We start from the raw sequence: 19,767 nt of genomic DNA on the forward strand, positions 1-19,767 counted from the left end.
AGTAATAGCTAAGATAGTTTTACTAACTTCAGTCTTCGATTCTTAATTGTATTGACTATTAATTAACTGATTGACCTATCAATTATCAGTACACGAGCACTAGATCCATGACAAAAGACCTTACCGATAGGAGGAAGAGAAGTTATAAACAAACAACGTTTTCTTTTTTCCATCATAGATTGTCAAGAGGTTTGAGCAGTTCGAAACAAGTTTCTTTTGCACCGGCATCATAAGACTCTGTTCCCAAGCAAACAATCAGGAGAGTCGTAATTTTTATGAGGCCAAAGAGATAATCGTCTCAGGACCCAATCCAATGAAAGATTTATTTTTCTTAATTATACTTAAAAAAATAAAAAAATATGGATCTTAAATGATCGTTAATTTTTTTTTAATTATACTAATAATAGAGGCAGAGTGATTTATTTCCTTTTACATATTATAAAAGGTATATCTGTTTATTATATAGGGAGAATGATAGGGTAGTCGAGTTGTTCATCGGGTCACGTTCGGACTTTAGGGAGGGTGGAATTGTTAATTTTATTACTTTAATGACAGAAGGATAAATTATTAATAACAATAATAGTAAAACTATAATGAGTATCAAAGAAGAAATTTTTCATAATCTACAGCTGTGAGCCGCGTCGGCAAAAAAAACTAGCTGCAGGATCTTCTTCACTTAATTTAAACGATAAAATAAATAATGTTTAATCAAGCGGACACTGAATTCATACTGACGTGATGAACGGCTTGATAGGCGATTGTATGATTATATTTGAAGTTGTACTTTGAGAGTAGCAGACGATCCAGAGATGCTGACACTAGTCATCGTTGTTGGCTGCAGCTTCCTCTATTCGCCTTGAAAGGGCAAAAAGCAGCAACTTTTTTGCCTTCTCTTCCCGTCAACTATTCAAACCAGTCTTAATCGCGGAGCAATTCATAAGTGATCGCTGCAACAAGCTTTGCGTTGCTCGATTGGAAGTAGCAGGCGATTCGGCGACCGATTGCTGAGCTCTCCGCGAAGAAGAGCTATGGAGGAAGGAGAAAACGAAGCCGCCGTACCGCCGCCGCCAGTCGGATCGGTGGTTGAGAAGCTGGTGAACTTGGTGGAGGAGATCGCCGCCACCTCTGACTACAGGAACTCTTACAAGAAGCAATTTTCCAATCTCTCGCGGCGGATCAAACTGCTGGCGCCCATGTTCGAGGAACTCAAGGAAAGCAAGGTCGCTATCCCCGTGTCGGCGTTAATAGCCACGGAAAAGCTTAATCGGGCCCTCGATTTGGCGAAGGATCTACTCCTACTGGGGAGCAAAGGGAGCAAGATCTTCCTGGTATGTTACAGAGGTTTGATGGTTACTGCCTCGTTTCTTGGTCTCTCTTTTATTTTTGTCGTGAGAAATGTGGTATCCTTTCTTCCAATTTTCTTCAATGAAATTAGCTATTTCTTCGAAACATACAGTCGTCGCTTCTATTGTTCGTCCCTTAATTCAGTATCCTAGCGGGATAGGTTGGTTCATCGGCTGTGTTATTGGTCATTCAGTAAGTTGTTTTTCGTTTCTTTATGGAGCAGCTTCGACTAGGAAATGTTTGGTTTTGGTAGCCTAGCAAATCCTCTTTTCTTTTATCAATACAAGAAATGACTAATCAGTTTTTGATGTGATTGCTATACGAAATCAAATGTACAAGTTTGGGCATTTCTGTTTTCAACTTTGATGTCGTTCTTTTTCTGTCAAGATTATTCGGAAAAGAAACAGATTCGTTATTTAGTCTTTTTATGCTTAGCCTACAACATCTGGCTTGACTCCAGATTCAAAACATGAGATTGGTATAATCGAGACATAGATGATTGGCGCTAGCTTTAAAGGATGAACCCTACTCTTTATCTTGATCAAGAAAGAGAGTTTGCAATCTTGGAAACTTCTATATCTCTGAAATGCTGTTTAGCACCAAAAAAAAACATACAGCCATCATAATTCATCAGGAATGCTCGATGAGGTTTGGATCTCTTGGCCATCTCTTCTAGGATGAATAAGATATTTTAAATAGTTGATTTTATGCGGTTGTTTATGACTTAAGAGTTGCACTGCAAGTTTATATCTTGATCAAGTTCAATCATAGTGGTGATGTGTGATAGGAATTACATCACAACTGTTCGTAGCACTAAAGTTCAATTTACCTTTAACAGTAACTTTAAGAATTGACTTTCACTAATCATATGAGTGCAGCCTTGTGCATGAGACAATTTCTGCTAGTAGTGATGGAAAGGTAAGATGAACCGTTCTACCGACGTGAAGTTACCAACCATCCAATGAGAAGAAAAAAGGAAACAAAATAATTGTTCAAGCTGTTTTCAGTCATATATGATTTTCAAGTTTTAAAATTTGAGATTATCCCTACTTTGGTATTCTAGTTAAAAAAAACATTTCACAGGATCATTTGTAGTTCAGTTTTCTAGGATATTCTCCATGAGTCCCTTCTCCTTACTCCATCCATATCCATGTCATATTGAACAGAATTTGTATATGTACTTCAGTTTTGTAGGGTAGTCTAACTAAACACATATGTCAGAAAGATTAATTTATTCTAGTTTGTTATTGCAACTCACTGCATTTAGGTTGGCTTGGAAATATATTGTTCAATAGTTAGGATATGCATCAAATGACATAGTACTCTTACTAATGATACATTATTTTATTATCTCCCTTTAATATATACAGTGTCAACTCCAATGTGCATAATGGATCAAATATTTTGTTTGTGACTGTCAGTTTTCCATGGAAAATGTCATCATAATTATCTTTGATAGATGCTTTCTAAATCTCTTAATTATTTTCTTTGAACTGCTATGGAAATGTCTGAAACTAATAGCTGGGATAGAGCATGCCTTTTTATGATGTAAAACCAAATGCTAAAGAGACCAACATAGATGTATCACACTACAACAACTATGGGTTTCATCATTGAGTTATAGAGGAGGATCAAAGAGCAAAAATGCATAATCCATTAGGTCTTAGTAAATTGTATGAAGATTGGTTGAAAACATTTAAGTGGATCACTTATTAGCAAATAAGTAGAGGTTTACTGGCTAAGCTAAAGACCCTAATATAAACCCATAAATGTAACAAATTACTTATGAAAAGATTTTGTGATATCTATCTATTTCAAAACTAATTTCTTATTCATGTTGGCTATATTCTGATTATGATAGTATCTGGACTTTCAATTCCTTTGAAATCATAATCCAAAGGAATTTGGCCCCTAGGTCTGGGATACCTTCTTTCTACTTGGAGTGTTTTGCACAACTTATGTTGAATTGTTTGTTACTATCTTCCATTGATTTTCTATTCACCAACATATGTCTATTTGGTTTTAGGTCCTAGAGCAAGATCAAATTATGGAAAGATTCCGAGAAGTTACTTCTCAACTGGAGCAAGCTTTGGATGAAATTTCCCTTGATGAGTTTGACATATCAGAAGAAGTGAAAGAACAGGTGAACATTCAAATACTCCGGTTTTAAGACATTGATTGCCCTTAACTCAGTCTTATTTAAAGAACACTTATTTTACAAAATCTATTTGTCTGGGTTAAAACGTGCTGTTTTACCTGTTTTCTCCCTCTAATTAGCATTATCTACAGGTTGAACTAGTGTGTTCTCAGTTCAAAAGAGCCAAAGAAAGGATTGATACTACTGATGTTGAGCTTTATGCTGATCTGCTAGTGGTTTACAATATGACCACTGATGCCAAAGTGGATCCTGTCATTCTACAGAAATTGGCAGAAAAATTACAGCTGATAACTATAGCAGATCTCAAACAAGAATCTCTTACCTTACATGAGATGGTTTCAGATGATGGAGATCCTGGACGGGTCATTGAAAAGATGTCCATGCTGCTTAAAAGGATTAAGGATTTTGTACTGACACATGAACCAGAATCAGGTTCCCTGACAACCACAAACCTGGGCAAGATTCCTATTATGCCTGATGATTTTCGCTGCCCTATATCCCTGGAGTTAATGGGGGATCCAGTTATTGTGTCGACTGGACAGGTCCATCCTTAAATATCCTAGATTTTGACTTCGTTATGAGATTCGTCATATGGGTCTTAAAGATAACTGTATTTTTTTTTCTCCCCGTTTCTATTTTACAGACTTATGAACGAGAGTGCATTGAAAAATGGCTGGAAGCGGGGCATAACACTTGTCCAAAAACACAACAAAAATTATCCAGCACGTCGTTAACTCCAAATTATGTCCTTCGCAGCCTCATAGACCAATGGTGTGAGGCAAATGGAATGGTTCCACCCAAGCGTCCTGCACAAACTGGCAAACCCCGATCAGTCTGTTCTGCCGGTGAACATGTAAAAGTTATTGATCTTGTTCGAAAGTTATCTTCACAGAACCTTGAGGACCAACGGTCAGCTGCTGGGGAACTTCGCCTATTTGCCAAGAGAAATGCAGATAACAGGATCTGCATTGCTGAAGCTGGTGCTATACCTCGGCTTGTGGGTTTGCTAAGTACAAACGATGTTTGCACACAGGAGCATGCTGTTACTGCACTTCTGAACCTCTCTATATATGAGGAAAACAAGGGTAAGATAATTATATCTGGTGCTGTCCCTGGGATAGTGCATGTTCTAAAGAAGGGCAGTATGGAAGCACGAGAGAATGCTGCTGCAACACTTTTCAGCCTCTCGGTGGTGGACAGAAACAAAGTGATAATTGGTGAGTCAGGAGCAATCCCCCTTCTCGTTTCACTTTTAAATGAAGGAAGCCAAAGAGGCAAGAAGGATGCTGCAACAGCACTTTTCAACCTATGCATTTACCACAGTAACAAGGGAAGGGCAGTTCGGTCTGGGGTGATTAAAATACTGATGACACTCTTGTTAGATCCTGAAGGATCTATGCTGGATGAGGCACTTGCTATTATGGCAATCATTTCAAGCCATCCTGAAGGAAAGGCAGCAATTACGGCAGCTGAAGCATTGCCAGTGCTACTACATATGATAAGATGCGGGTCACCAAGGAACAAAGAAAATGCAGCAGCTGTCTTGGTACAGCTCTGCAATGGGGACCAGCAGCAACAACATTTGGCCGAGTTGCAGGAGCAAGGGATGATGATGCCACTGCAGGAAATGATAGAGAGTGGCACTGACCGAGGCAAGAGGAAGGCTGCAGTGTTGCTTGAGCGCATGAAAAGATTCTTGGAGCAACAAAAGGAGGCTCAAGCTCAAATGCAGGAAGTGGCAGACAATTTAATGGATACAACTTCATCAGTTCTGATTGATACTTAACTACTTTGTTCTTTTGCTATAATGATTGACGTGATGAAATCATTATTGTCGTCTAATTATAAGATTGGCGGTGGAAGATCACCTGCCTGGAAGAGTTGTAAATTAATTGGGTTGTGATTCTGTGCGCATTGAGGATCAGTCAGTCGCAATAGTTGAGTTGTGATTGTGCGAGTTGGGTTGATCAGTCAGGTGTGATAATTAGACTCCTACTGCCATAACTAGAAATATAGGTCACAAGTGTTGAAAGTGTGGCATTGTGAAGATGTAAGTTATCACCCTCAATTTTTATGAAGGGTTGCCATCAATCTGTTCTGTCTCCCCAATTTGACAATGATCTTCAAAATTATCCAGTGACTAAGATTCGTTATTATTTATTTTACCCATTGATTGATGGTTAGCTTCGGTGACCAAGTAAAATGCTTGAATCATATTATTGTTCTCCACAAGGAAAATAAGAATGAAGAGAAGCTCTGCTATTCATATCCTTTATTTCCTAGCCAGGCTAAAGTTGGAAAATTTTTGTTAGTTTTCAGGTTTTTTAGATGTTCAATATTATGATTTTGTATTTCGTCTTTGACAAGGTATAGAAAATATGGCCTAGTTTCTGAGTGTAGCATACGTGACTATGCCACAAGTATATGTTCACCGTTGTCCAATTGGGTTCATTGTCTCATGTTCATTTTTCAGCACCATTGGAAAGGTGGGTTGGTCAAAAGCTTTTTCGGTTCTCCTTTAACCCTAAGTTTGTTGTTTCATTTCTCAATTTATCAAATGCAAACTCCTTTCATATGGGCTTTATGGTTAGGTGGCAAAGAATCAAGTATCAAATTGGGTGGTCCTTTCAAAAACCTTTCATGAACATAGCCCAACTTGGAGAATAGCAACTGTTCCATAAAGCGCTTGCTATGTAGAACCGGAGAAAGGATGCTCTGGTCCACTTTTTAAAAGTAGACTAAGGGATGGTCGACAACTCAATTGTAGTCGGATCGTGACCGTAATCCGATCAAGCCGTAATTAATTGTGATCCCCCTAGATTCATCTTCCCATCCATATTGTAATTTGGGTCGAGATAGGCTTAATTTGACCCCGATCTAAATTGTAACTTAAACAAAAAAGTGAACTCATGAGGGATCATAACCAATTATGGTCGATTACGGTCACAATCCGATTGTAATTGAGTTGTGGATCATTCCCTGCTCCATAAAAAATGGACCAGAGGATGTAGTGCTTACGCTCTTCATCCTCCAGCTATTCCACGCATTATTTTCTGACTGCGTCAAAGCTGATCCTGCACTATGTCCCCAAATGTAAGGATGTATTCATTGGCAGCAGAAGAAAGCGTTCTACAAATTAAACAAATGAAAAACTTTTTCGGGCATTTAATTTTTAAAGGTGATCCTTTACTGCTAATGAAGATGAAGATGCATTTAGCCTATTTACAGTTATAATTGACTGGAAAACCTCTCCAATCCTTAAACATTTTGCAAAGTGTTCTATGTATTTTATCATCTTCTACTGTTTAGTTGCACAAGGTAGTTTCTTTCATGTTGCAAAATTAATCTTCTTACACTTAGAACAAACCAATGCGTGATAAAGCAGGTTTAATGAGTAAGAACTATCAAACAGAAAAAGACATCAGCAACTTGTGGCCCTAAAATATGTGCAAAACAAAGCATCGACAGAATTGGTTACGATCGCAGTGGGATTCGAACCCACGACCTTTAGATTCGGAGTCTAACGCGATATCCACTCCGCTATGCGATCATTTACCATAGTTTCTACAAATATTTCTTATCAGAGATTTTGACAAAGCTACGGCATTGTTCAAAGGTAGATAGATGATCCCAGACAACGCGAAGGAAAACTAAAACTTGGAAATCAGCTGTGAATAAGAATCAAGTAAACAAAACCAATTATGTAATTTGAAGGCTGATCTTGTTTTTTCTATCTACGGACCAAAACGAAGCTCTCCGAATCCTTGATGAGGTACAAGATCAGTTCTTTTTGAGAAGCACAGACATGGAACTTCTTGTATTAGTGATCAATGATTTTGGAACGAAGAAAACAAGGAGGATAAAATAACAGACTATTCAGATCTAGCCTTAAAGCGATAGATTTCAGAAAAAAGTAATGTTTTGCCACCTTCAGATCGTTCTCGTTGTTAAAACATCACCTTGATCACCCACCTTGATCGGCTGATTCCATTAAGGGAAAAATCGGAAATTGTCGCCTTTGCATCTCGGATTGCGAACACCGAGTCCCTTTCCGCCTTCGGCTATCGATCGCGGTACCTCACCATTGACAACGACCGGCGAGCAAGATCCCTTTTCCGCGCAATAGGCAAGTAGCGACGAAACAAACAGTGGGACTACAGCGATTAGGGTTTGCAGGAAAACATAAGGCAAATCGGCATGTATTTTTTTTTAATTTTTTTATGCGCTTTACACGTGTGTTCGCACATGAGATACAAAGGGTCCACCATTCCCCGCGGTCCTTCTCGGGTAAGGACTAATTTATTTTTAAAAGAAATGTGAACTTGTTTTCTATAAAATAACAGTAAATTATCCTAAAATATCTGCATACAAATTTAACTTAGAGCATCACTAATATAATTTTTTTAATAGGTTTGTAAAGTTGAAAAAGCTCAACAAAAAAACTCTAATGAGTGAAAACATAAGTTTTGAGATTTTTATTTTAAGAGCAGATTTGATATTTTAAACATGTTTTTTTCTCTTGAAGATGGAGCCATTAATCATTGAAAAATTAATATTACATGTTTGATTTTTTTTAAAATCATTAAATATTTTATTTAATAGTTAAATTATACACTTTTCTTTTGAAAATAAATATATTTGGTAAGTTAAAAAAATATACAAATGACTATAATTAAATTAAAATTCATAAGTTAATTAAATATTAAATAAAAATTACAAATTAAATTAAATTAAAAATCATAAGTTTATTAATTTATTAATTAAAAATTACAAATAAATTAATTTAAAGATGAGAATTAAATAAAATATTAAGTAAAAATTATATAGAGATATTAAATGAAAAAATAAAAATAATGATGTATGATTTGTAATGTAGGACCCATAAATTAAGTAACTTACGCTGATGACGAAAATATCCGATGCAAATTTTGTGAAAGATTTGTAAAATTGAAAAATCTAATTAAAAAGAGATTTTATGATTGTGTAAGTGAAGTTTGGGATTTTTAATTTAAAAATATATTTGAGTTTTTAAATCTATTTTTTTCACTTGAAAGTGATTATATCTAAATAATTAAAAATAAATGATTTGGTGTAATATTTAATTATAATATTTTATTTCATAAATAGTTAATAATAATTAAAATAATTTTTTTTCTTTTAAAAATAACTATATTTGAGATAAGTTAAAAATATAGAAATGATTATAATTAAACTAAAATCATAAATTTATTAATTAAAAATTATAAATAAATAAAATCATAAATTAATTAAAATATTAAATGAAAAATATATAGATATATTAAATAAAAAATTAATAAATAACAATATATGATTTATAATATAGGACACACACAAAAAAATTGTATGGAAGATTTTTCATTGTGGAAATATAATAGATGTTTATGCTTGTGATGTGACATGATGTGCCATATTGAAAATTATAAAAAAGCTCATTGAAAAGTTTAACCATTGGAGATATTTTAAAAGCTTTTTATACTTGTGATGTGGTATTGATGTGACATATTAGAAATTACAAAAAAAATTTATTGAAAAGTTTAACCATTGAAGATGACTTTAGTATTCAGTTTCAATGTAAGAAAAAAAAATAATTCTCACTGTTTGTGTACAATTTTTTTTCAATCCCTTTATAACTCTCTAATACAAATTTACCTAATTATTTTTATTTTTTAAAAATAAAAAATTTAAAATAAAATCCTAAATTCAGCATATTAAAATTAAAATTTCATATATTTTCTGTCAATTAGACATTTCCGATCAATTGGAAATTATTAACAATCGATGTCTCATTATTTTTTATAAGTAAAATAGTCTAAAATAACATATTATTGCTCCTAAATTTAACATCATCTAACTAGAATTGAATATATTTTCTATCGCACAACTCTTTTTCTCTTTACCAATCGATTGAGATTTATATCAACCGATTGAATTAGGCTTACTCAATTGGATCAATTAATTCAACCTAAGTCAATCAATTAGTATGAGCTCCTAATTGGTTGAGTCAATCAATTCAGCTAAGTCAATTGATTGATATGATTTTTCAATCGATTGATCAAATAGAAAAAGATCCGTGCTTAATTTAATAAAAAATATATTAAATTTTAATTTAAATATACTGAATTTAAAAATAATTATATCTTATTTTAATTTTTTAATATCTTAAAAAAATTAAGGATAATCGGTATGCATAGTTTGTAGGGAGTGGTTATTGAGTTTGGGTGTACAGAGTTTAGGATAATTTATCCATGAAAAAAAGAGTTAAACTTTTATAATATATAAATTTAAATTTCTATATTTATTTACATCCGTACAGGTGAGCAGTGGCCTCAGCCAGTTGAATATCTTCGATTCGATGTCGAAGGTAATATTCGTTCAGAAAAAAGAAAATAATAATCTGGTTCTCGTAATTGTAGATCTAGATCCAAAATTCCCGATTGGGTGGGTTTTGCATTCTCATTTTTGCCTGCATCTTATCCTTTTGCTATATTTAGGTTTCTTCGATCATAGATTGATCTGAAGTCCAGACGTCGCTGCAGATCAGAGATCCAAACAATGGCATCGGAGACTGTCAATGGCGGCGATCAGCAAACTATCACGAAACCACCTCCACTCCCTTCGCCACTCCGATTTTCCAAATTTTTCCAGGTAAACTTACCCACTTTTCCACCACGGAATTGGACAGATTACTCGGTTTGATTACAAAATTTGTTCTTGATGTTGCAATGACTATCGAGATTTGGTAGAAGGCACAGTGTTTGTACTAGTGGGTTAACTGGGGTAGTTGTGTTTGCACATTGCTTAAATCTAGAAGGAATCTTTGAAGATGGCATTTCATTGTGTTCATTTTTTTCCATTTAAGGATATTTTCTTGATTTTGGGGATCCATTCTCATTTGATTTGGTCTTCTAAACTCCTTGTCAGATATGCTCTTCCTCATAGTTTGTTTCATGACAGTCAAATCTGCGAATTTTGGTTACTGGAGGGGCTGGATTCATTGGCTCTCATCTCGTAGACAAGTTGATGGAAAACGAAAAGAATGAGGTATGTTCCATGTTAATTGGCATGAATCCTTTTACATTGAACACTGTTTCAACATTTGGGGGTGGAACTATCCATTTGCATATGTTTTAGAGCAAAATTACCCATTTACATATTGATAAAACTTCATATCTACGATTTGGGGTAAAATATATGGATAAATAAGATTTCAACATCAACACATGACAATATGATACTGTCCGATTGCTTTTTTCTAAAATATATTTTTGTTGTATGGTTTTCATGTTAACTTTGTTCTTCAGTTTTATTTGAATCTGTCATTAGTTCTGCTAAGAAACTATCTGATTAATAGAATTAATACATATATGAAATTTGCTTTAATTTGTTGTTTATTGACCAAATGAATATGAACTGCAGGAACTTAGTATCTCTAAGATAATTTGCATTTATATAAATATGTATTCACTCAGGTTATTGTCATCGATAACTATTTCACTGGATCCAAAGATAACCTAAAGAAGTGGATTGGTCATCCAAGATTTGAGCTAATTCGACATGGTATCTTGTTTCTTCTTACTTAAACATCAATATTTATTCAGTCAATCATAAAGCAAATGTATTTTTCTGTGTTCTATTTCATGGCTTTGTTGCATTAAGATATTAAATTGATCATATCAATATATGAGATATGATTTACTTCAAAAGAGACCTTAGAATGTGGTATGTATGTGTGCAGATTGCAAAATGTAGAATGTACTAGCCGACTAAAAATTGGTGTTAGGTTATAAGTATGATTTTATGTCAATTATTTTACATGGTCTTCATGAATGGCTCTATTCTTACTTTGGATCACAAACTAGAGATGATAGAAATTCACAAACATGAAGTATCTACTAATAATTACAAGGCTTCAGTAAGTTCTCACTTTTATTCCATAGCTTTGATATGTAAAAATAATAAAAGTGGAAATTACAATTCTAATGTACTTATGTAAACATCAAGTAATGGCAATACGATATACCTACAAAGTCTGGAAGAAAATTATGAATAATTTAGCCTGTTTCATAAATTTGATTGACCTATGAATGAAGGCATGTCATTGTAGAATGTGTATCTCCAAACTAGAGATGATAGAAGTGTGTTAGCATGAAGTGAACATATAATCTACTAATAATCTACATTGGCATACCCATTAAGTCTGGAAGAAAATTATCAATAATTTACCATGTTTCACAAACTTGATCAACCTACTAATGAAGAAGGCATGTACTTGTAGAATTCATATCTTTGAACAACCTTAATATCTTAATTGTTGAAAGTGTTCTTAGATTTTTCTGAGATTTTCCAGATATATAGGTTTTAATGATGATGAGAAAGATAAAAATATGGTTTACAAAGTCTCCCACTATGCTGTGGTTTGTTCATCGTATTCCTCTCTGTATTTTTCCTGGTTTGTGCAGTTGTGCTCAGGAATATTGTTCTTGGTGTATGTTTTAGTCTTAATTTTCTGCATTTATGTTGATTTTGTTGACAGCTTATAATTGATTTATCCTTATCTGTAGATGTTACTGAGACACTGTTGCTGGAAGTTGATCAGATCTATCATCTTGCTTGTCCTGCTTCTCCAATTTTTTATAAGTACAATCCTGTTAAGGTATGTCGTCAAATGTTGAAGTTTGGCACAATTTGTTTCCTTTTTCAAAAGAGTTAATCCTCCCGCTTGATTTTTCTAGTATTTTGCACTTGTCATATCTAATCTCAAGAGTAATAGCATATATTGTCAGTTCATTTTCTGGTTAAAAGGTTATATTTTATCAAGGATAGTTAAAGTGTAAAATCATCATAATTTAATATTTTACCAGACAATAAAGACAAATGTTATTGGCACCTTAAACATGTTAGGGCTTGCTAAGAGGGTTGGAGCAAGGTAAGTTGTTCTTTTATTATTTTTTCTATTCTATCTGGCACATTTATCTGTGACCACATTCTTATTGCTATAGAAGTAATTATTTTCAGAATCTTACTGACATCAACCTCGGAGGTTTACGGAGATCCAATTGAGCATCCTCAAAAGGAAGAATATTGGGGCAATGTTAATCCCATAGGTTTGTCTAAGCATCTAAAGATATTTGCATCTGATTTTCTTTCTTGGTATAGAAACCATCTTCTACTGTTACCTTTCCCATTCTAGTCACCACTTGCTGATTCTCATTACAAACTGATAATTCATCAGTTCCTTGGATTTTACAGGCAAAACATAAATTTGCAATTGGTAGGGAATAACTTCCTGAATGAAACAGCTGTATTTTTGTTTTCCTAATGTAGAAAACAAATTGAAAATTGGAAGAAAAAAAATAAAAATAAAAATAAATATTTATCAGCAACTTTTTGATGTTATCAGATAACATTTTTCTTTTCTTTTTACCGAAAAGATGTTTGATCTTCTTCAAAAATAAGAAAAAGTTAATACAAAAAATTTGAAAAATGGGAATTCAGAAAAATGAAGACAAAACTGTGGCTCCCTGTTTTTCTCCTCTAATTGAAATCCTTTATAGTTTGGTGTAGGAAATAGTATGTGTCTGTGTTCCATTCCTTTTCCCCATTTCTCGATGTATATATTACCCAAAGCATGTGTAGCACACGCACAATGATGCATCTGGGAACTATGAATAATGTACTATCAAACAAGAAATTGGTTCTTATAACATTGAAATGATTATTTGAATAGATGGTTCAGTGCTTTTGTTTCCACTTCCACAAACATTATCTAACTGTAAGACAATAGAATTCAATTGTATATTTCGGTGTCATTAAAGAATCTGTTAATTTTTGCAATTATTTTTTTTTTAGTCTATATGATTGTTAGAACTGATTTCTGTCTCATAGGTGTAAGGAGTTGCTACGATGAAGGAAAGCGTGTTGCAGAGACCTTGATGTTCGACTATCACAGGCAGCATGGCTTAGGTGCACTGAAACTTGTTACCAATTTCTAGCTTATTCAATTGCACTACTAGAAGATATTAGCATGATATTGTCCTAGTAAGCCCTTCAGATAATTATGATTATCCTTTTGTTCTCCAGAAATTCGAATTGCTAGAATTTTCAATACATATGGACCACGCATGAACATTGATGATGGTCGAGTCGTTAGCAACTTCATTGCTCAGGCAATTCGGTATTGCTCTTGGAATCACAGCTCCTCCTGCTTGTATTCCCTTCCTAATGTCTCCCAGAAAAGTTGTCAGCACACTTCTCTTAGTTGTCATTGATTGACTACTGAATTCTAAGTCTACTCAATTTTGTTATATCCTATACAGGGGTGAGCCACTAACTGTGCAAGCACCGGGAACACAAACCCGTAGCTTCTGCTATGTTTCTGACATGGTGCATATCCTCCAGTTGCAATGTCGTTGTATTTACTGATATTGACTAATTGTTTGACTTGTCACCTTTTCAAACGCAAGGTTGATGGTCTTATTCGGCTGATGGATGGTGACCACACTGGTCCTATTAACATAGGCAACCCAGGTAACCTATTGACCATGCGAATGCACAAACACTTTCCAAACTGAAATATCCTGACTTCATCATGGCCGGGTAACCTATTGTTTGATATTTTGCTTGGTGCAGGCGAGTTCACGATGATGGAACTTGCAGAAGCAGTGAAAGAGGTACGCCTTGTCATGGTCTCCAGTTTTAGTGCTGCTTCCGCTGTTCATCAAGGTTATGGGTTTTAAAGTGATTTCATTTGATGTTTCAGTTAATCGATCCCAAAGTGCCTTTGAAGATCGTAGAGAACACGCCTGATGATCCACGGCAGAGGAAGCCAGACATCACAAAGGCGAATGAACTACTGGGATGGGAGCCCAAGATCACGTTGCGTGAGGGGCTACCTCTTATGGAGGAAGATTTCCGGCAGCGTCTGGGTGTTCCCAAGAAGCAAGCAAACTGAGACCCGTCTCTTTTGAAGAGAAATTCGACCTGAATTAATAAGTAGTGTTTGCAATGCGTCGGTGAGAAGTAATTTTAGTATCGCTGAAGTCAGTTTTTCATTTCATGGATATTCATTCTAGTGTGATCATTTTGGTTTATAATGGGAAGCTCTTTTATCGAATTGTGGCTGAAGCCAATCATAGAAACTTTAAAATAGGATCATAAAATCATCATTGGAATTACAAACGAACAAATTCAAGATGCTAAAATCTGAAAAGGTTACCAACTCGCTCTGAAAAGGTCACATTCACAGTTTCATTCACATGTTGATCATAAGCTCCTTCAGATACCTGTATCAAAAATGTGGAAATTTTCACTAGAATGATACTCAAGTTAATTAAGTGAAGAAAGAGGTTCAGTAAAAACTTTACAAGAATGCTGATATGGCAAAAATACAAATCTACTATTCTGTACATTTGCCACTTTAATTTTAAAATTATTATCATTCTAAAATTAAAAAACTGGTATACGTGTCACTAATGAATTTATCTCTCTTAGAATAGAAACATGATCATTATAATCGGCAATGTTGTCGGTTAACTTTAAATATCATATGAAGTGAATTCAGTTGGCTATTGATATTATTAATTAATTCTTTCATGTATTTTTATAACTATTTTGAATGGCATTTGAATACTAAGAAAAACTAATGGTATTTATGAGAGACTTATAGGCTTACAAGGATATATATGCAATTTTAAATTTGTGCATTATTAGATTTTTCCTGTAATGGCAAATATGATAAATATTTACCCAAGATATTAATTTTGTAAGGAAACCTGAGATAGGGTCATTGCAATTTGCAACAATTCAATTGTTAAGTAAATCAAGTATTGAGAACTTATTTATCTTCAACATTAGGTATGGATTTGAGTAGTAAACAACCATAAAAACCGGTTTATTGAACCAAGTTGAAGCAAAACAAAGTCTTCAATTTGTGTATCTTTCCTGTCAATGCTAAGCCCTTGTTAGCTTGAAAATAAGGTGCTCTATGCTTTTAAAACAAAAGAAATGTCTTTAACCAAAGGAGCAAGTAATATTTGAGGGGTTCACATATGAGTGCCAATTACTTAGTAGAAAAGCTCCAACATTTTATGCATGAAAAAACTTAAGCAATTAGAACATGCAAAAAAAAAAAAACAATGAAGGGTACCTTGGATGCTAGATCCTTTGTGTCTGCTTGCACAACATTAGCAGCTGACTGTACAGCAGAGGTAGCCATAAAAGAGAGTCGACCAAGACCTTATTAAATAAACAAGATTAAGCCATATCTTCTTATCAAATACAGCGAAGCCAAAAATAAAATCCAAGAGTTATCGAAAAACTCATCCTTGAATTTATGTAATGGTACAAAATTCTTATTGATGACAGCATATCATTTCTTGATGATACAAGGGTAATACATCCATAAGTTCTTCATTCATGGATCTTAGATACCTTAGTTGTCCAACCTCTTAGCTAAATAAGTATGCAGACTTGTCTACTAATCCTATCATCCATAGGCATTTTGTTTGTGTTGATGCTCAATCTATATTATAGATACTATTAATATGCTATTACTTTGCAAGTGAAATAAAAAGATACAGATACCATTAGCGATAACTATGCATAAGTTAATGGAGGGCTAAGATCCCTTTGCCTGATCCAAAATAGTTGGGCTTTACCAGCTTAACCATGGTAAACATGCTATTATTAAACCAAATAATAGGTTGAAATTCAATATACCATCAAAAGGCAAAGAATATGTCAACAAATGTAATGCCACACAAAATCTAATGTTGGTTAGTAAGATACCATGATAATAATATCCCAAGATACCTACAAGATGACTTTTTCAATTACCAAGATCTTTTTCTGCACAATTGAACATTTAGCCTGAAAAACTCAACTAAACAACCGTACAAGTATATACCAAGCAAAGGAATGCCAATGCCATCATGAGAGACTAACAACTGATTGAACATATTTTATTTACTGATACAAATCTTTCTAGTTAAATACATGAATCTTAGAACTCTATTTCTATAACCGCATCTACTTGACTGCCCATTCAAATATAAAACAAAAAACATATGCATGGTGAATTATTAAATATATATAACAGGATTAAGTTTCCTTCACCTGAGAAACCATGGAAACAGACCATGGAAACAGTATCCTGGAGAAGATTGTTGAATTTCGTGGTAGTTTTAATGTGATCAATCAAATTAGATTGGGTCCTGTTTGGTTTTGATCCATGTGTCTAAGTGTTCAGGAGCTTAAGAGCGCAGGAAGTCTAGCGGAAGACGCAGCTGGCGAGAAGGATGGCACGGGAAGGGAGTCGATGGACTCGATGCGTTTGAAGGACGAAAGAGCTGCGGAAGAATACACCGGTGGACGAGAAGAACGTGCGCGACGTTCAAGGGACGAGAAGCCGGGGCGGAAGCCTGCTCAAGGAGATGGCCAGAAATTGTATTCGGGTGAGCCCTATTTCGGTTGGTCGCAATCACCCAATCAAACGGAACTTCGGAAGCTGAAAAGGAGAGGAAGAAGTGCTGGAAAGACAGTTGGAGGCGCCCTCAACAGTCGTTGGAGGCGCCTCCGACTTTAGTACACTGAAGGCGCCCTCAATAGCTTTGGAAGCGCCCTCAATGCCCTTGAGGGTGCCCTCGACCTGGCCAACTTGGCCGTTGACAAATGGATAAAGTTTTATCAGTTCATCCCCTTGGAAGTGCCCTCAACCCCTTAGGAGGCGCCCTCAAGACTCGAGATAGGATTTCTAGGAGCTATATAAAGGCCCCTGGAGTTAGGAATTATTCATTCAACTCAGTATTAAATTCCTAACAACTCTTGGAGCTTTCTTAATGTGTAAAAGACTTCTCCGCCTACCATGAAAGAGACATTTCTAGTGAAATTTTTCAACTGCCTTGGATTAACATATATCTAAGTTGTAATCAAGTTAAATTTTTTTGTCTCTTATCTTTGTTATTTTATTTTTTTATTATTATTATTTTAAAGTTGAAAGAACAAGGACATTTTACAATTAATTCATCACTCCTCCCTTTCCGGGCCCGCTGCACCAACAAAGATCACCCGAAGGATCGTTCCTCTGAGCAGAAGATGGCATGCAGTGCCGATCCAAAACCAACATATTTTCCACTCTGAGATGGAGGAATTCCTGCAGGACGAGAAGCATTTTAGGATACTTTCCTCGAGAAAAAGCTCTCATTGTTGGCGGCTGATGCCTCCAGTTGCCCCATGGAGTAGATGTTCTCCGTTGATCTGGATCTGGAGGGCGGTTGCGCCCCTCTTTCACCTCCCCTTCCGGCCCTAAAACCGCCCACCGATTGGTTCCTTCGACTATCGGACGACGATGTCAAATTTCCGCTGTCCCAACTATCCCAACCACCGTCACCCGTCAAGTTGCAACCTTTGCTGGCGCTTGATGCCAGAGGAGGTTTTCTCGCCCCCGAACCGAGCGTTTCCTTGACAACGGGAGGATCACGCCACGAGCGGCCGTCTGCGAGGGCCTGGATCCGCTCGCAATACACGGCGGCATGCCGCGTGTTATATTTAACGGCGATGTCCGTTTCCTTGGAGACGCCGTACTCGGCGACGAAAGCGTTGAGGCGATCGTTTCCTCCGACCTCCATCTTCTTTAGCTGAACCTCCAAGCTAAGCTAATGTGAACACCGAGGCCCCGGTGCTTCCCGGAGCATTCGAGACACATGAAGACGCCATATGAGACGGAGGCCCACTGCGGGTTCTTCTGGGAGCAGAATGCACAGCGATTAAGGTAGTCGGAATGGAATTCAGGTAACGGAGGGCGATGCGTCAACAAACGCCACAGTACAATAATTTAAGGGAAAATTTGAATGGAGTCTCCATTGATAAATATAACATTGGTAAATATAACTTTGTACGTAGTTTCATTTAAAAAAATCTTTATTTGTACGTAGTCTTTATTTAAAAAAATCTTTATTTTCACTTCTTAGTAAATATACTTAACTAATTACCTCAAATATATTAAATATAAAAAATTTAAAAATGAGTATAATTTACACCTCAATTATATAGAAAATATATTAAATAAAGAAAAATACGTGCTCAATTTAATAGAAAATATACTCGATTCTAATTTAATGCACTAAATTTAATAAGAATTATATTCATTTTTAGACTATTTGTATTTAAAAAATATAAGAGACAATTTTAATAGAAAATATACTCAATTATAGTATAAAGTGCCAACTTTAAGAGAAATTATACTCATTTTAATATATTTTCTATCAAATTGAATACGATTATTTTTCCACCTCAATTGAATAAAAAATATATTAAATTTTCTTTAAATAGTACTTAATTAGATAGAAATATATTAAATTATGTTAAATTTAAAAAGAATTATATTAAAAGGAATTGAAATAAAAAAAAAACTATATGCAGAGAATGAACATTAAACACAAAGTTAGTTTTTTATATTAGGAATTAAATGTAAAATTAAAATTGCGTTTAGAAATTTTTCTCTATTTTACTTATATTTTAATGATATAAAATTAAAATTTTTTATATTAGGAATTACATGTAAAATTAAAATTGCGTTTAGAAAATTTTCTCTATTTTACTTATATTTTAATGATATAAAATTTAACCATATTGCTACCTATAATAAAAAATTTAGGGATAGATAGATCAGATGGAACAAAAAAATAAAAATAAAAATAAAAATAATAGATCATTAATTTATGTATAGATTTTTTATAAAATTTATTCTCTCCGTAACATTACTCTAAATCTTATTTGCCCAATAATTTGATCTCTAATTTTATTTTTATAACATTAATAATTTCAATAATTCAGGTTTAAATTCTTCACATAAAATTGACTATTTGAATTCTACTACAGATATTACATAAACATCATATTTCTCAGTAGGGATCCTCTCTGATCCATAATTTATAGGGATTCTCTATCCATAATTTATGAATCGGATGATCTATTGCATAAGGACTAGAATCCATCCATATAAATATAGACCAAGGATCCGCCCTCCATATTTCCACGGATCGCCTCTTCCTCCTCTTCGTCTTCCCACAGCCAACGGCGCGCATGACACTAACGGAGGCCGAGAGCACCGCCACATTGAACAGCCGTGGGATGACGGCGGACCGGTCGAAGAGGTAGGCAGGCACGCACACCGCCTCACTTGGAGGGTCATCCATCGGGAGCCGCACTGCTGTCGCACCGCATGAACGGAAGGAGGCAGCCGGCGA

General features: G+C 34.9%; 2 protein-coding genes, 1 non-coding gene and 1 pseudogene across 5 annotated transcripts; 2 read left to right on the plus strand and 2 right to left on the minus strand.

The window, feature by feature from the left end:
- The first annotated feature begins 837 nt into the window (after nucleotides 1-837).
- LOC122000804 (protein spotted leaf 11-like) lies at nucleotides 838-5,667 on the plus strand. The gene is made up of 4 exons (XM_042555264.1): nucleotides 838-1,328; nucleotides 3,371-3,487; nucleotides 3,634-4,044; nucleotides 4,146-5,667. Exons 1-4 carry the CDS (start codon nucleotides 1,029-1,031, stop codon nucleotides 5,286-5,288), a joined length of 1,971 nt encoding a protein of 656 aa, XP_042411198.1. The 5' UTR covers nucleotides 838-1,028; the 3' UTR covers nucleotides 5,289-5,667.
- Nucleotides 5,668-6,979: 1,312 nt separating this feature from the next.
- Nucleotides 6,980-7,052, minus strand: TRNAR-CCG. The gene has a single exon. It is a non-coding gene; the product is annotated as a tRNA-Arg (tRNA).
- A 2,795-nt stretch (nucleotides 7,053-9,847) lies between these two features.
- LOC122000805 (UDP-glucuronic acid decarboxylase 6-like) lies at nucleotides 9,848-14,636 on the plus strand. 3 transcript variants are annotated; one of them, XM_042555266.1, is made up of 13 exons: nucleotides 9,848-9,884; nucleotides 10,015-10,168; nucleotides 10,478-10,564; nucleotides 10,993-11,080; nucleotides 12,085-12,176; nucleotides 12,385-12,449; nucleotides 12,539-12,627; nucleotides 13,409-13,486; nucleotides 13,604-13,697; nucleotides 13,840-13,906; nucleotides 13,987-14,050; nucleotides 14,153-14,193; nucleotides 14,283-14,636. In XM_042555266.1, exons 2-13 carry the CDS (start codon nucleotides 10,076-10,078, stop codon nucleotides 14,472-14,474), a joined length of 1,050 nt encoding a protein of 349 aa, XP_042411200.1. In that variant the 5' UTR covers nucleotides 9,848-9,884; nucleotides 10,015-10,075; the 3' UTR covers nucleotides 14,475-14,636. The 3 variants fall into 3 exon arrangements, with proteins under 3 accessions (XP_042411200.1, XP_042411199.1, XP_042411201.1); XM_042555265.1 differs by having other exon boundaries at nucleotides 9,884-9,961; nucleotides 10,060-10,168; XM_042555267.1 differs by lacking the exon at nucleotides 9,848-9,884 and adding an exon at nucleotides 9,894-9,961 and having other exon boundaries at nucleotides 10,031-10,168.
- An 82-nt stretch (nucleotides 14,637-14,718) lies between these two features.
- LOC122002154 lies at nucleotides 14,719-18,314 on the minus strand (annotated as a pseudogene).
- Between the last annotated feature and the right edge of the window lie 1,453 nt (nucleotides 18,315-19,767).

Source organism: Zingiber officinale, chromosome 7A (assembly GCF_018446385.1).
Source record: "Zingiber officinale cultivar Zhangliang chromosome 7A, Zo_v1.1, whole genome shotgun sequence".
NCBI lineage: Eukaryota > Viridiplantae > Streptophyta > Magnoliopsida > Zingiberales > Zingiberaceae > Zingiber > Zingiber officinale.

What these genes read in the sequence shown, in the direction of transcription:
- LOC122000805 (XM_042555266.1), top strand. Translation starts at nt 10,076, where the DNA reads ATGGCATCGGAGACTGTCAATGGCGGCGATCAGCAAACTATCACGAAA. An exon ending in ATTTGAGCTAATTCGACATG is followed by an intron (nt 11,081 to 12,084) that starts GTATCTTGTTTC and finishes CCTTATCTGTAG; the next exon opens with ATGTTACTGAGACACTGTTG. An exon ending in GCTAAGAGGGTTGGAGCAAG is followed by an intron (nt 12,450 to 12,538) that starts GTAAGTTGTTCT and finishes AATTATTTTCAG; the next exon opens with AATCTTACTGACATCAACCT.
- LOC122000804 (XM_042555264.1), top strand. Translation starts at nt 1,029, where the DNA reads ATGGAGGAAGGAGAAAACGAAGCCGCCGTACCGCCGCCGCCAGTCGGA. An exon ending in AAGGGAGCAAGATCTTCCTG is followed by an intron (nt 1,329 to 3,370) that starts GTATGTTACAGA and finishes ATTTGGTTTTAG; the next exon opens with GTCCTAGAGCAAGATCAAAT. An exon ending in TTATTGTGTCGACTGGACAG is followed by an intron (nt 4,045 to 4,145) that starts GTCCATCCTTAA and finishes TCTATTTTACAG; the next exon opens with ACTTATGAACGAGAGTGCAT.